The 15,648-nt window shown below is 40.7% G+C and overlaps 1 protein-coding gene across 1 annotated transcript in view; it reads right to left on the bottom strand.

Moving 5' to 3' along the window:
* The window catches only part of LOC113544129 (leucine-rich repeat transmembrane neuronal protein 4), a 117,994-nt gene extending 103,140 nt beyond the window's left edge, over window positions 1–14,854 (bottom strand). Inside the window, exons 1-2 of the mRNA XM_026942779.3 lie at window positions 14,093–14,854; window positions 9,466–11,027 (exon numbers count right to left, since the gene is read on the bottom strand). Of these exons, the coding sequence (XP_026798580.1) occupies window positions 9,466–11,027; window positions 14,093–14,126 (1,596 nt within the window). The 5' untranslated portion in view covers window positions 14,127–14,854. The remainder of the gene's footprint in view (window positions 1–9,465; window positions 11,028–14,092) is intronic.
* Window positions 14,855–15,648: the final 794 nt, after the last annotated feature.

Below are 15,648 nucleotides of genomic sequence, written 5' to 3'. Positions count from 1 at the left end.
TGAAGAGTCTTTCATGAGTGAGTAATAGATTTTCTCAGACTTTTCTTGATCTTTCAAAATCTGAGAATTTTCCTGAAAGACTATTGAAGGCATGGACTAAATGGAACAAAAGGTCAAAAATGAATTAGAAGAAGATTCTCTTTTGCTTTTGGTCGGATGAAAAGCAAAGGCACTGGTTAAACCATGAATTTGCCAAAGGCTTTCAAATAACCCATCCATGTGAATCTAATTAAGGACCCTTTCATTCAATTTGGAAGAGTCCACCATAGAGAGCAGCACTTGAAACGGCCACCAGGTCCCAAAACACACATGTACATGCAATCTGGAGCTCGGGTCTGTATGATCAAATGGGATAAATTAATTTGAAGCTGAAGGCTCTTACCAGAGGTATGCCTTGTGTTCTGTTGAATTGAGTCCATCTGATTGGCTCTCAAATTGCAGGGAATGCTACGATTACATAACCGCCCAAGTGTGCTCAAGTACATGCCTGTTTTTGCGTGGGCAAAGCTGGCACAACCATCCTATAATACACAGGTTCAGATTTTTCAGACCTTCCAAATGGATGCAGAGCACGAGGGTTTTTAAGGGGTTCTAAAAGCCTTCTTGCTGTTGTTATGAAATGCCTCAAATCAGAAAACATGAGCTAACCGATTTAAAAAGTACACATGCTAGTCTTAGAGGATATACCAGCCTGCTAACAAAAAAGCTAGAAAATGAAGCTTTTAGTGTGTTTCAGCTCTTACTGTGTGGGTAGAAGTGGATAAATATCTGAAGGTCAGGCTTTGACCAGCTGTGTCCTGTGGGTGGACAGAACAACAAAACAGTAAAAGGAAGTGATGTCACATTTTTCAGTGCTGTCTTGCCTCCTCGTTTGCAGTAACTCATTCCAGGGTGGCTGCCTGCACTGCCCTTGTGTTGTTCTCTAGCCACAAGTTTATGATAATCTTAATAAATTATGTGGTGCACAGACATTAAATTGTGCAATTGCCACTAAATCACATAGAGTGTGCCTCTTGGGTAGGACAGCTCCATCTCTCTCACTGTCTTAGCCTTTGTAAATTTGGACAGTATTAATGATAATTTAAAGTGTCCATGATAATCATATTCCATGCTGAATATCATGATGTGATGTCTAACTGAGTAGCATGCTTATCACTTGGTATATCACTCTTATAACTTTATAACTGCCATTAAGACTTCTTTTTTTTCCATATAGCTGGCCAAATATGGCTAGGTCTAGGCATGTGATTAGTGTATTGTGGGCCCAGGGGTGGAAAATTCATAAATGTATTAGCTAGCTCACTGGGTAAAGTGAGAGCACTAATGTGTTGCCCAGTCTCTTGTTTTGGGTACCTGGGAAATCTAATTGATGGCTAAAAATTGGTAGCTAACATAATATAATAACATGACAGGATAGTTAGCTTTACGACAGTGCGCTAATACAGACTAAAAGAACGAGAATACAATGACGCTTGCTCCCTTGACCAAAAGTCAGCAAGTCATAGGCCAGTGTTTCAGTTATGAGATGTCCTCACATTGCATGTAATAGATATTATTCGAGGCTGGCTAACATATAGTTATATAATGGCTTTGTGCTGGACCAGTCAGTGTTTCCACATACCTGCATGTTCCAGATTCCAAAAAGATTGTCCGTCATCTGTACACACTAATTAATCCGAGTAGTAAAAATCGTGCCACCATCAGTCAGAGCGCACCGATGTATGTAGTGCAGCAGGTGCTCGGATTCAGAACGAGTAGCTTGTGCTATAGCTACAGAATCGAGGTACATCACATCACTGTGAAGCTTGCTTTGTTTAAACATAGCTACATACCAAATGAAAACTTATGTTTTGTGAAAGTCTATAAAGGAGTAGGGTTTTTTTTTTCTTTTTCTGAGGCTTGATCCTACTTGTACTGTAATTTCTGGTCCATGTCATGCTTGAGACATGGACTCATCATAGCTGAGCTGTGGCTGTGATCCGGCAGACAGACAAGGATAAGATAATTGTTGTCATTTCATGGTTTATGATCCAGATTATCTTTTCACTCCCTCTTACACTTTCTTTCTTTACTTAGGCTCTGACCACATGTATATGAATATTTTTGAAAATGCAGGTTTTCCATGTTTTTGCATCCTGTCCATACAAAATGGCACTTTGGATGAGGTCTGTTTTCAAAGTTATTATACCTTCTGCACCTGAATTTGTACCATTCCATGGTACAAATTTCCATGGTACAAATTTCCATGGTACAAATTTCACTACAAATTCCATGGTACAAATTTCACTACAAATGAAACATCAGGATAAGATATAACCAAACATTTTGCATTCACATGTAACCTTAAGTAGTAGATTCACCTCATCGTCTTTCCACATATCTGAACCCTCATGTGCGTCATTTTCCTTTTTTTTTTTTGGCCATGTCAGTGTTTTGTCACATGTCGCTCAATACACAGCTCTTAGCATTATTATTCTTGAGGTGTTTGACATAAACGTTTATGACGTACTACCACCACCACCTACTTGGCCGGCGCGCTCATATTTCTGTTAACGCTGTTCATGCGAATGGGAATTGTTTTGAAAACGAGTGTAAAAAATATCTTTCCACACTTATGGGGGCTTATACTCCTCAACTGACCCTTCATCTCTGCAGAAAACACACCTGCCCCTCGTTTTGGGTGCATTTTCCTGTTTCTGTTGTGCATTCACCTTTGTGTCTTCTTCAATACCGTTTTTTCCATTATAACACACAGCAGCGGGGAAGGGGTGAAGAGCTATTTCAGCTCCAATATTTCAGTAATAAAATACAAGCTGTACAGGAGTACCTTTATAATGAAATCTTCCTTCGCTCACTTTACAAAGACATGGCATGCATATGAAATCCATTTTTCACAGCAGATCACAAAGACCCAGGTGGCATCCCTGCATTCGTAGTTTGTTCTCAAACACTTGACACAGTTTAGGAGCTTACAGAATTATCCTCAGGTGCAAAACAAGTCTCTTTTGCGGTCAGTAAGCATATGGAAAACTGTCCTTAATCTTCTCTTTGTTTTTTCTACATTTTTTTTTTTTTTTTTTTGCTGACCTGATAACCAGATTGGTGGCACACATATTAATCTTCAACAATTACTTTCTCCTGTTGAGAGGATTACTCCATTTTCATTATTTACAGGGCTCAAAGCTACAAAAATCATCAATTTGATAAAAAAAATGTAGAGTCTGGTCTAATGGTGATTAATCTCTCATTTAGGTGGCTTTTTGTCAAAATGGAGCAAAGTTATCATTATTATTTTTTTCTTTTTTCTTTCCCCCAAAGCAAATGGAGCAGTCTAAAATCTGCATGTATTAAGGACTCAAGAGTTAAGCCTTTAATGCAAATGTAACATGACTACAATGGACAGCACAATCAAAGAGCCATGGTACTGGCCTAATTGCTCACAAGCAAGAAGAATAAATATTGAATGCCTTCAAAACCTTTTGAGGGTTTGAGTCAGTAAACACACACTACCATGCTGATAGGGGTTCCCCCACATTTCTGTATGTGGATGTATGTAATAAATAAATCATTGGATCTAAAACTTTAATATCATGTTTAGAATTAAACTGATTCACATTCGTACTGAAGGGAAACTGCACAGCGTGGTAGTGCACTAGGCTGCATTGCTGCCTCATAGCGCCAGGGTTCCTGGTTCGACCCTGATCTCGGGTTACTGCCTGTGTGGACTTTTGCACGGTCTCCTTGTGTCCATGTGGGTTTTCTCCAAGTTCTTCAGTTTCCTCCCACCTTACAAAAACATGCTGGTAGGTGGATTGGCTAGGCTAAACTGAATGATTGTGTGAATGGCACCTCACAACAGACTGGCATCCCATCCAGGGTGTATTCCCACCTTTCGTCAGGTGTTCCTGGGATGGGCATCCGATCCACTTTGACCTTCACCCAGGATAAAGCACTTACTTAAGATGAATGAATAAAAATAAAGACAAAATGCACAGAGATATAAAATATCATGCCAAACCAGAGTTTATCCTTTATAAACAGCTCAAAGGCAGCCGACTTTATCGCATGCATGCAAATATGGGCAATTTTCAACTGCCCAAGCATTAGAAACTTTTATTATTATTATTATTATTATTATTATTATTATTATTATTATTGCCCTGATTAAGTACTAAATTCTTGTATTTTTAACAATTTTTAACAGTGCATTTTTCATGTCCATTACCTGACTTGTGCAGATCAACATCCATCTGCCACTTGTGTGTCCCTTCACAGTGATGCCTGACACTAAGATTTTACATTAAGACGTGTGCAACCTCACCCCTCTACCCCAGGAACACAGGTCAGGGTCATATGCAAAAGGAGAGTTCCTGGACACTGGAGACTGAAAGCAACTTTTTGCTTTTTGCATAAAAAATTATGACTTGCATTTTTTTAATATTGCTTAAGGCTATCAAAATAAATACGTTTGATGATACTATTATGTCTTCTTATAAGAGTAATTTTTGTTAGAGCCAAGGTCGATAGTTTCTCTAATTGTTTGTAAAATAATAAAAAATATTGAACTAATAAAATAAAAATAGTTAAAATAAATTACAAACAATTACTCATGGTTTCTATTTGGTCGCTGAAGGACTAGTGGTTGGGCCATGGCGCTCTCTCCGCCACGGCCTGGGTTCGATTCCCGGCCAGGGAATGACCCCAGCCACTGGGGTTGCACACTTCCAAGCCCAGATAAAACTGGAGAAGGTTGGGTCAGGAAGGGCATCCGGAGTAAAAACTGTGCCGAATAAAATACGCGGCCCAATGATCCGCTGTGGCGACCCCTAACGGGAGCAGCCGAAACAACAACTCATGGTTTCTATTTATTTACTTAAAAATTTTATTTTATTTTGCCCATTCACTTGAAGGTTGCCAGTAAATCTGGAGTTGACTAAATATGTAAACAGAGTTTTTATTAATTAAATTCTATTTGTTCCTTAACTTTATTTTTTTTAATATATTATTTTCTAAATTATATTATTCTCCAAATAAGCTATTTTCAGCAGATGTAGATTTCCCATTTCCCCCCAGGCGACTGTTTTGACAAACCGAGGCAACAGGTAAAATACTGACACATCACGTTGCAGGCTAATCAGCTATTCATCATGCATAATTCATGTTTTTTAACAATTCAAGGTCTGAATGTGAAGTCTCTGAGCAGGCACAGGATCCTGCAGCTGGAGGGAGTGAAGATGTAGACCTGCATGACAGGAACCGACAACCCAGCCCCCTTCATCTCTCTGACAAGTTTGCCTCATTATCCTTTTCCACTGTGCTTTTAACACATGTAGAGTTGTAGAGTTGCTGATCAGACCAAACTGAAGACCGCCCTGTTGCAAGGGCTATCAAATGACAAACACCTCATTACTGGTCCCAAAGCAGCTTTGTAAGATTCACAGGGCAATAAATCCTAACCGTGGACATTGTCAGTTCCATCAATAAGGACATCTTTATTGCTTTGCTTTTCAAATCACTCCACATTGTATCCTGGAATTACATTTAACAACCAAGGATGTTCAATTTTTACTGAGCACCTGTTTCACCAAGCGAGCTTCTCTCAAGGTTAGGGCAGAGGAAGCTCTCTCTCTCTTTCCCTCTCCCTAAACACTCTTTATCTGGCGTTTCTTGTCACTCGTGATAAGACGCCGAGGGTAGAAAGGCATCAAGAGAATGCGTGTTTCCAAGACAAAAGCCGAAAGCAAGCCGAAACGTATGTTTGAATCTAGCTCGTTAGTGTGATGTGAAGAGACCCGCAAGTCAGGTGTGTGAGCAGAATACCGAATCTCGGGAGAGAGAACAGGACTCATCAATCACCGGGTGACTTCGACTCTGCTGCACCACCGAGCAGCCGAACCACATCATGTCCGCCGCAGGAGATGGTGAGAGGATGCAGTAAACAATTCGCACTTACAGACAAAATGGAAATGGAACCACAGAAAATGTCCCTCATTATATTATGACCTATTCATGATTAAGCAATTGGCTGATTAGGTTTAATCTAAGCATCTAGCAAGACTAATTTCATGCTGCTGCGATAACATGGCATAAACGGCAGTGAGCATCTATCCATGTAATCATATTTATATCTGAAAGGATACAGCGTCCTTCAGAATTATTGGCACCTTCATGACAATGAGCCAAAATTATTAAATAGATACAAAAAAAAGAAAAAAAGCACATTCAGTAACTGAGTACAAAAAAGTACATTTTTTAATAATAATAATAATAATAATAATAATTAACATGACCCTTACAATAAATGTCGGTGATGCCTGCTCAGCACTGAGTCTTTTTTTCTGTAATGTCTGACACTCTTGGTCATGCAAGCATATTTTCAGCTTTTCTGTAAGGTTCAAATCATTGCAAAACTCGGATTTTGTTTTTCTTTAACTGTTTTTGAATCGATTGGCTCAGTATCTTGGTGAAAGATCTGTCTATGGCCAAGTCTGAACATGCTGGCAGATGCAACCAAGTTTTGGGCTGAAATGTCCCGGTACATCAATCTTCATAAAACCTCCTGAACCACCAACTCCAAAGTATTACTGATCCACTGTCATATATTACGGTGGCTATCAGGTTCTTTTCCCTTTCCCCTTTCACTGATGCTGACGGTGTGCATGACCAAAAAGTTTCATCTGACCACAACACATGATGCCAATTGTAATGTGCTCAGGTGTCCAAAATTGAAACTTTTCTTCTTAAGGCACTTAATTGTACTTAATCCTGTTTTTATCTGCATATGTCTTTTACCTGATTCGTGCAGGTTCCTGCAAACTATTTTTTTTTATCTGTTTATTTGTTTGGCTGATCAATTGACCCCTGCCTGACTAGTGTTTACAGCACTTTTCTGGTCATTTGTGAGAAGGGTGCCAGTAATTCTGGAGAGCACTGTAGGTAACCAGATGCACTCTGACATACCTTTAATAAGATTTGGCCAAAATGTATATCATTGCATGTATCGTTCTTGAGGTAGACAATTCCATAACTGCATTTACGATAACAAAATTGCATTCTGAAAAAATGGTGGCCCAAACTTTCAGCTCAAAGCAAGGAGTATGTTTTATAAATGTAAGTGATTTGCTTATTGTATTATTTGTCCGATTTAGAGGGTGCTTGCGGTATTATTCTATGGTTAAAATTAACTAGCTAACCTAATTGAACCTCACATCTCATGTAGCTCATTTATGTAGCTAACTTGCTAGATGAATGCCCTGAGGATGCTCCAAGATGAAACCCAAATAAGATGTGGAAACCTGCTATGAAGAATGTCTCGATGAATCAGTCTCAAAGCAAATGAGCCTAATCTGTGGGAGTCTACCACACACTGCTGAGCCCTCTGAAGAGAAAACGGTTTTTTTGTTTTAGTGAATAAGACAGGAGTTTGTCCAGAAGCCATTCTGTATGGCTGTGAGCTCTGTGTGGCCTTGACCATCTTCCCCTTTCTGTCAGTCCATTTCCCTCACCTGTTTACCGATCTCTCATCGTGTCTATCGGTCTATCATCTTATCCCCCTGCACCATTCAGGTTCAAGACCAACTCTTGTGTCCAAGTGTCTCTGTCATGGCATTGCCAGAAGGATTGGCTACGGCTAATGCTAACATCCCTGCAAGGAGCTGACAGGTTTCCAAGACCCAGAGGGAGGGAGGAGTCACTGCTAGTGCAGTTGAATACAAAAATATGCCATCACCGTAAATAATACCATGAAGGGGTGTCTCGGAAACACATACAGACCAAAAAAAAACCCACTCATTTTCATACATAAAGTGTTCTGTTGTATTAAGCATTGTGCATTCAGTAAGGATCTTTAAAATGTGGATTTTTACAAATATTCTTTACAGAATATTTACAAAGAAACTGCTTATTAAAAAAAGGATTCCAACAAAAATTCAAAGGTCTGGATCAGAAACATCTTTCTGGCGCATGGATGAAACAGCAACAGCTAAAAAGCTGCTGAAAACGAGAGGGCAGGATGATCTTGTTATAGACATCATCAGAAGGCTCACGTTGCTTGAGGAAGCTTGTTAGTGTAAAAAAAAAAAGACAGGAAAGCACTGTCCTTTCTGGTAATGCAATCACTACACTAGCAATCTAAAACCCTTATTAAGAACAGATCAAACGGACAGGAAGACCCAGCAGTCACTGAAGCATATACAGAAACAGTGTTTGAAATCCATATCCATGACTAGCCGTAGAGGGTTAGATGATACCTGAATTATTTATTTCAGTAATTAATAACACTGGTGCAAATGGACATACGTTCACATTTTAGACTGCGCTTTTTCAGCAGTCTTTTAAGATAGTCACACGGTATGAGAACCCAAAAAACCCAAAAGAACCCAAAAAAAACCTGGCCAAATTCTTTAACAGACTGCAATAACAGATTGTTCTCCATGTCAGATTATACGATGAAGATTCTCTAACGATAGATCTGTGATTTTTTTTTTAATGACTATGTTCTGCTCACATCAGTCAGCCATTTTCTGTCAATTAGCGCATTGCATTTAAGTTTCGTCATTACCACTACTGCATTTGTAGCTGTCCTGTTAGACAGCTGTTGAACATCCTATTGGTGGCATTCAGACAAAAGTCGTAGCAGCGTTCACACTCTGAGATTTTGATAAAATATTTCTGAACTTTGTCGTCGACTGTCTTTGGTCACAATGGGACTAAACTGGTCGCATCTCAATTCAGGACCAAATATGAATTTCTTTTCTCTGGGACAGCAAAATTTGAATAAAAATTGTACAGTGTAACGCTGGCTATAAAATATATGTTGTCAAATTCATTTATCACATTCTTTCGCTAAATGTATGATAACCCAATCTTCCTGGAATAATATTTCACACAAAACTGCTAGTGAGGCAAACAATGAATGAAAGCTAGCTTCCTTCATAGTAATTGTTGTTTTATAGTTAACTAGTTGTTTTCTAGTATCAATGATACTCCACTATTTAACTCACTGTAGACATTGTATTGACTACATTTTGTGTTTTTCAGCACAAGTACAAAGTCTGTCATAGCTCACAACATTAAAAAAAATGGTTTACATAGTAAATTTGTACAGGCGAACAGTGTATGTGATCATATTTGCTGATGTGACAGCATATATTTATTGCAAATACAGCAGTATTTTTCAAAATGACTCTGAACAAATACAACAAATCACATTCTTTAGCATACTGAAATCAAAACGCACACATTTGCCAGAAATCAATGAAAAGCAGTCCGAGCCAAGTAGCCTTAAAAGTATTTGACATTCTACTCTTATAAATATTTCTAGCCTCCAACATGGAATCGACAAAATGACAAAACCAAAATCACAGCACCATTTTTCTAAAAGCAATTTACACTGAGCTCTTTTTTTCATTGCCAAACAGTGGAAAGGTTTTGGTTACAGAAGTAGCAAGAAGTGTAGAGTCATACCTCACATTCTCTGGAACCGGATATGGAGTATGTGCATGGCCCTGTTCCATTGACCAGAACATCCGTGGCCTCGGAGCTTGAAGGTTTGTAGTCCACATAATACTCCTGCAAGGGGGTGCTGAGCGTACGTTCAGTCTCCCTAGACTTTTTCCGACGTTTGCGGGCAGCTGAAGTGTTTTCCTGCAGCTGCTTGACACTGCTCGGATAGCGCTTCCATGACACATAAATCACAAGGAGAATCATTGCAACGGATAAAAATAGTGCAACGCTCCCTGCCACTATCTTGTGGAAGGACACTGGCTCAAAATCTTGCTCGGGTTGAGAGACATCAGATTGTGGTGGTCTTGAAGGGGTGGGATGTTGCAAGGATGTGCCCTGGCCCCTTCTGCTACCTCCGGAATGAAGTGTGGGCGCAAAGGGAAGGGCTGCATTCAGAGCAGGGGCACCAGAAAGGGTAGTTGTAGAACTAGCAAATGAGGGAGTAACATGACTGACCTTGCACACACCACTTGCCTCCACAGCATCCAAGACTTTCTCGCCTTGAGCCTCTTTGGGTGAGGCACAAATCATGGGGGTCTCCTTGTTCCCTTGAAAGTTTTTCAGCCAAGCTACCAGGGGGCAGACTGCAGGTCCACAGTCCCACATGTTTCCAGCTAGGCTGATCATGGTCAGGGATATCCAAGCCGAAACAACTTCCTGAGAGACGTTAACCAGCTTGTTGGAATCCACATTAAGTGTCTGCAAGTTCGGCATGCATTTGTAGACCTCTGGCTCCAGCTCCTGTAGGTCATTCCCTGAAAGGTCCAACTTCTGTAGAGAACTCCAGGTCCATGTAAGTCCCTCGCTCATGGTCCGGATGCGATTCCACTGCAGGTAAAGAGCGCGGAGGTTGTAAAGCCGGGGGAAGTTGGAAAAGTTGATTTTGGAGAACTGATTATGCTCGAGATGGAGTTCCGTCAGCTTCACAAGACCTGACATTGCATTACGTGTGATGCTGCGCAGACGATTATAGCCAAGGTCGAGGAATTCAAGATTGCGGCAATCCTGAAAGAGGCGAGATGGTAGATTCTTCAAGGAGTTGGAGCGCATGTGCAAACTGATGAGTTTGCGCAGTCCTTGGAACTGACCTGGCTGCAGAGCCTGCAGTTTGTTGTAGGACAGGTCAAGGTTCCTCAGATTTGGTACCAGGTGGAATGTGGTATTATGCAAGAGCGTGATTTTGTTGGAGCTCAGGATTAGCTCTTTGAGCCTCCTTATTCCTTGAAAGGCACGAGCGTCCACGGTTGCAATGTAGTTGTGGTCAAGATAGAGCCAAATGAGCTGGTTGAGGCCAACAAACTGGCCAGCACGCAAGCTTGCCAAGCTGTTGTAGCGCAGAGACAAGCCCTGACAGCCACCAGACAGGTTTTTTGGCACGTCGCGGAATGCACTGGACTCGCAATAAACAATCTTGCCATCACAGCGGCAGCTCCGTGGGCATGGCCGCTCACCATTAGAAAAACTTGCAGAGAGCCATGCCTGCACCAGCAGCACCACAAACCATCGCCGTCGCATGGCAGAGCCTGAAAGAAAGCAGAGTTAAAGAAAAAGAAGTTAAGCCTTCATCTTTCTCTTGGACTGCTGTTAATTTTCCATCTTAGAACCAAAATATTCATTCGCTGGACACACAGGATCTAATTAACAATGCTGATTGCTTGAATTAGCCCTGTCAAAACTTATTTTGTTCATTTTTCATCTGTAATAATGGCAAATGCTGTGTGAGGACCAACCAGTCATACAATACAACTGGATTTTAACTCACAGCAGCATGAAGGGAGAGGGTTTTTAAGACATGCCAGAGCCACTCTATTAGACCACAATTACTACTAAAATGAGTGGCAGCCAACCAAATCAGTTACATTTGCCTGGACCTTCTGTTACCATGCTTTCAGAATTTGTGCAACTGAATTGCTATCATACACAGATGAGACATTTAGATCCTGTTCTCACATAAGATAAGGCATAAATTGAGTAATAAAACTGATTCAACACTTGTTTACAAGCTCAAATCCATAAGCAGCACACACATTTTGTTCTCACCTCAGTATAATAGTATTGCACTTGTATTAGTAGATAGTAGATCTCTATCCAATTTCTAGAATCATGAATGGGTCTGAGAGTTACTCTCGGACACAGTAAATTGAATTAAAACATTAATCCATGGCCTCAGCTGTTATCAGTTTATTATATCAATTAATTTATAATGTGGATAGGTGAAAATGAATGGAATGGATGGATCACCACATCCTGGTGACACTGTGCTTCATTATGCAATTAGCCTTGTACTGGGTGTATGTCTAGTGAAAAATCAGATTATTCCCAGGCATATTGTCTGCAGTCATTTATGCCATATCAGTAATTAGAGTGACTGTTTGAATGAGAATGTACTCTTGTACATTTCCACACATAGTATAGGTATACTGCCCCCTATGACACAGTAATGGTATTCAGTGTAATCAACAAAATTAGTTTAATGGCAAATCTTGACCCAGCTCATACACAATGTATATATACAACAGGGGTATAACACAATGCCACTATCTATATTTGTATCTGTATCTGATTAGTATGCCAATATCTGTGTACTTGTATCTGTGTTCAGATTTAAAACAGAAATTGGTGTGGCCTAAACTGGAAGGTTTGCGAATTCTGGCTCTGACTGTTCCTCAACCTCAGGTACATCACTCCAGTTCATAATTGGTCTCAGCTAAAGATGTACATGGGACTGTGTTTTTTTTTTTTTTTTTTTTTTTTTTGCCTGCTTGCAATATTTTCTAACGAATTTAGATTATTTAGTTTTTAGTGTTTGTTTGTTGTGCCAGCTTCATATCCGACCGCTCACTCGCACCCACATGAAAGTAAAAACCTCCCAATAGTGCAACTATTTTGTTGCATTCCGAAGGATCCTAACAGCAAAGCACACCATTGGTCTCAACTAGATGCCCTGAGGAAAAAAAAAAAAATATATATATATATATATATATATATATATATATATATATATATTTCCTATTTATATCTGTATCCATTCAGCACACATTATGAAGTATTTCGGCATGAATAATGTATTTGCCTTTGGTTAAATCCGTTCTATATAAAAGTGTTATAAGATAACTGAAATGGGCTTCGTAATCATAATGCTAATTTTAATTGGGGTGATAAAGGCCTTCCATTTACATTTAATGAATAGACATTAGTCATGTGCCAGTATTATATTTATAACGAAATATGTTGAACTTGTTATACTGGCATGCCATAATTTGAAAATAAATAAATGAAACCATAGTAAAATAAATTTTAAAAAAAATAATAATAAATATCTAAATGGTAAGATGGATAGATAGATAGATAGATAGATAGATAAAACTTTTGTCTGCTGTGTCTGTTTTTTTCCTTTTCTAGAAAGTTTAATGAGCAGAATTACAGGAACGCTTCAGCATGAAGGATGCATTTGAAGCTGCCTTGAAACAAGCCATCTTAAGACAGCTTTATGCAGCTTTCTGAAAGGATTACAGGATTTGTGATGACTAGAATCTTGGTCATCTTGAGTATCATGATAAATCACAGGACTGATTATCATCACACGCCAATAATGCACTGGAATGGATATGACAGGGGACTGAAGAGGGGCACAATCAAGCTCTTCAACATCACCACTAACTAGCTGAATTTTGTTGCACATGTTGCACAATAAGCTCCTCAGTGTTGACTTGGCATCCCGCACACGCTCGAGCACCAAACCCTCACACACTGATTTCCGCGCAACACGTTTCTGCATCTTCCTACATCAGGTTATGTGCATACACTGAGCTTTTAAATGCGAATAAAAATACCCAAGATGCAGAGATCAAAGAAAAAAACAAAACAAACAAAAGAACAAGAATTAACGCATGAATTTAAGACAGAAACGAGTGCATAACGAATTGCCTCATGGGAAAAAAATGTTGCGTTTAAAGCTCTTAACGCCTTCATCACACACTCTCAGACACTCATCCACCCACACAGACACACGCGCGAGCGCGCACGCGTTCTCGCGCGCACAGGCGCATGCATACACCACAGTCTCTAACGCACAACACACACACACACACACACACACACAAAGAGACTCACAGTACACCTACACCCACGGGCGCACCGAGTATCAAATTAAGAAAAGCCCCAAGTCTGCGCGACTGACGCAGGAAAATGAAAGCGCTACACACTCGGTACATGTTGATCTCGTCTCATCTTGACCTTTTTTAGCAAAATCAAACATCCCAGTCGTTCCATCATGAGCGCTCGCGCTCCGTCAGGTTGTCCCGCTTCCATAATTCCAAGATCTGAGCGCGAGACACCCTCTAACCCTCTGCAAAGCTCAAGAAATGCTCTTGACACCCGACTTGGTGTGTTTTCGCAGATTTTGGCTTTGCAAGGTGAAACCCTAAACTATCTGCAAGGAACGAGGCCACATATCGGAGCATCCACGAAATTCGGTTTGACAAAAAACCGACAGACATCACGAGCAGCCCCGCGTGCTGACTGAAATAAAACAAGAAATAAAAAGCGCATGCAACTCAGACTGCTTTGCGTTTAAGAGCAAACTTACTCATCGGTGTCGACAGTCGGTAGGGGTTTTTCATATGCGTCTTGCGTCCCGAATCATCCGCATGGCACGCGTCTTCCCGAGCCCGCAAACCGGAGCCGTCGCGCGCAGCAGCCACCGCCGGTTCCGCGACGCAATCAGAGCTCCGCCGCAGCACGAGCGCGTCGAAGATATCCGGTATCCGCGTGTGTCGGTTCCCCCGTCGTGACCATGCAGCATGTCGTAGAACGGCTCCGACAAAACGTCACATTAAATATACCGAGTCTCCGTCAAGGTCCGCGCGAAGGCACACACAAAAAAAAAAAAAAAAAAAAGAAAAGAAAAAACACACTCCATTTATCCGAAGACGCAAAAGACTCCACATCCAAGTTATCAGTCTTATTGTTTTTCTCTCACCAACAAAAACTTTACGCTAAATTCCAAGACGTTCCGGCATCAATCCGCGTGCGAGCGTCGTGGCACATTGCGCAAGCGACGCAAAGCAACGGCTCCACCGGCAGCACGAGCGACACCGCCGATTTTACAGTTAGTAATTTTTTTTTAAAGGAAATCCCCCCCAGATTTTCTCACGGACATTTTTGACAGGGGATCACGATCCACTCGGAAACAAAACAACGACTTTGGGGTGTTAAAGGAAAAGGATTTCCTCCTCCGCGCGACTGTTTGTCCTCTTCTCCCGCGCGCGGTGAACGGGCAGAAATGCAGATGCGGCTCCGGTAACTTTGTCAGACAGAATCTGAATGCCCTCTTCTGGCCAACCGTTAAGGACATGATATACAGCAAGCTCCACTGAAAGCAACTGCCAATTCTGTAAGCCATAAAACAATAATTATATTCATGAGGGTGGATTTTAAGAAACCATTTTAAGATCAACTAGTTACCATGGTGCATTCTCAGAAAACAAGGGTACTGTTCCATGGTGCTGGGGTCTTGGGTTCAAGAGTACATCTCTTGTACATTTAGTGTGTATCTTTTACCTAGAAATACCTGCAGATATTCATTCATCTTCAGTAACTACTTTATCCTGGTCAGGGTCATGGAGGATCCGGAGTCTATCCTGGGAACACTGGATGTGATGCAGGAATGCACCCTGGATATGACACCAATCCAAGACAGCGCACCATGCACACTCATTCACACTCATTCACACACTAGGAGAACTTTAGAGCTGCCAATCTACCTACTGGGATGTTTTTATGAAGTAGGAGGAAACCAGAGAACCCAGAAAAAAACCCGTGTGGAGACAGGAAGAACATGCAAAACTCCATACAGACATTAGCCTGAGCTCAGGATCAAACCAGGAACTCTGGAGCTGTGAGGCAGCAACACTACCTGCTGTGCCACAATCCCAAGTCCACTTAGGGACACTTTAACAAGCACATAATGAAATACTTGCGCAGTTTTTTTTAAATGTTCTTTCTTACTTATTGGATCACATTCGACAGAATTTCATAATTTTTTTTTTTCCCGAATTGAGTTGCCACTTTAAGCACAATGAACCAGTAGTATGGTTTTACTTCAACAGCTACATATTTAATGAATTTTGATTGTAAATCTAT

The sequence above is a fragment of the Pangasianodon hypophthalmus genome, chromosome 17, assembly GCF_027358585.1.
Source record: "Pangasianodon hypophthalmus isolate fPanHyp1 chromosome 17, fPanHyp1.pri, whole genome shotgun sequence".
Taxonomy (NCBI): Eukaryota; Metazoa; Chordata; class Actinopteri; order Siluriformes; family Pangasiidae; genus Pangasianodon; species Pangasianodon hypophthalmus.
The sequence above is the reverse complement of the archived record's forward strand: the minus strand, read 5'-3'. Positions and strand labels throughout refer to the sequence as shown.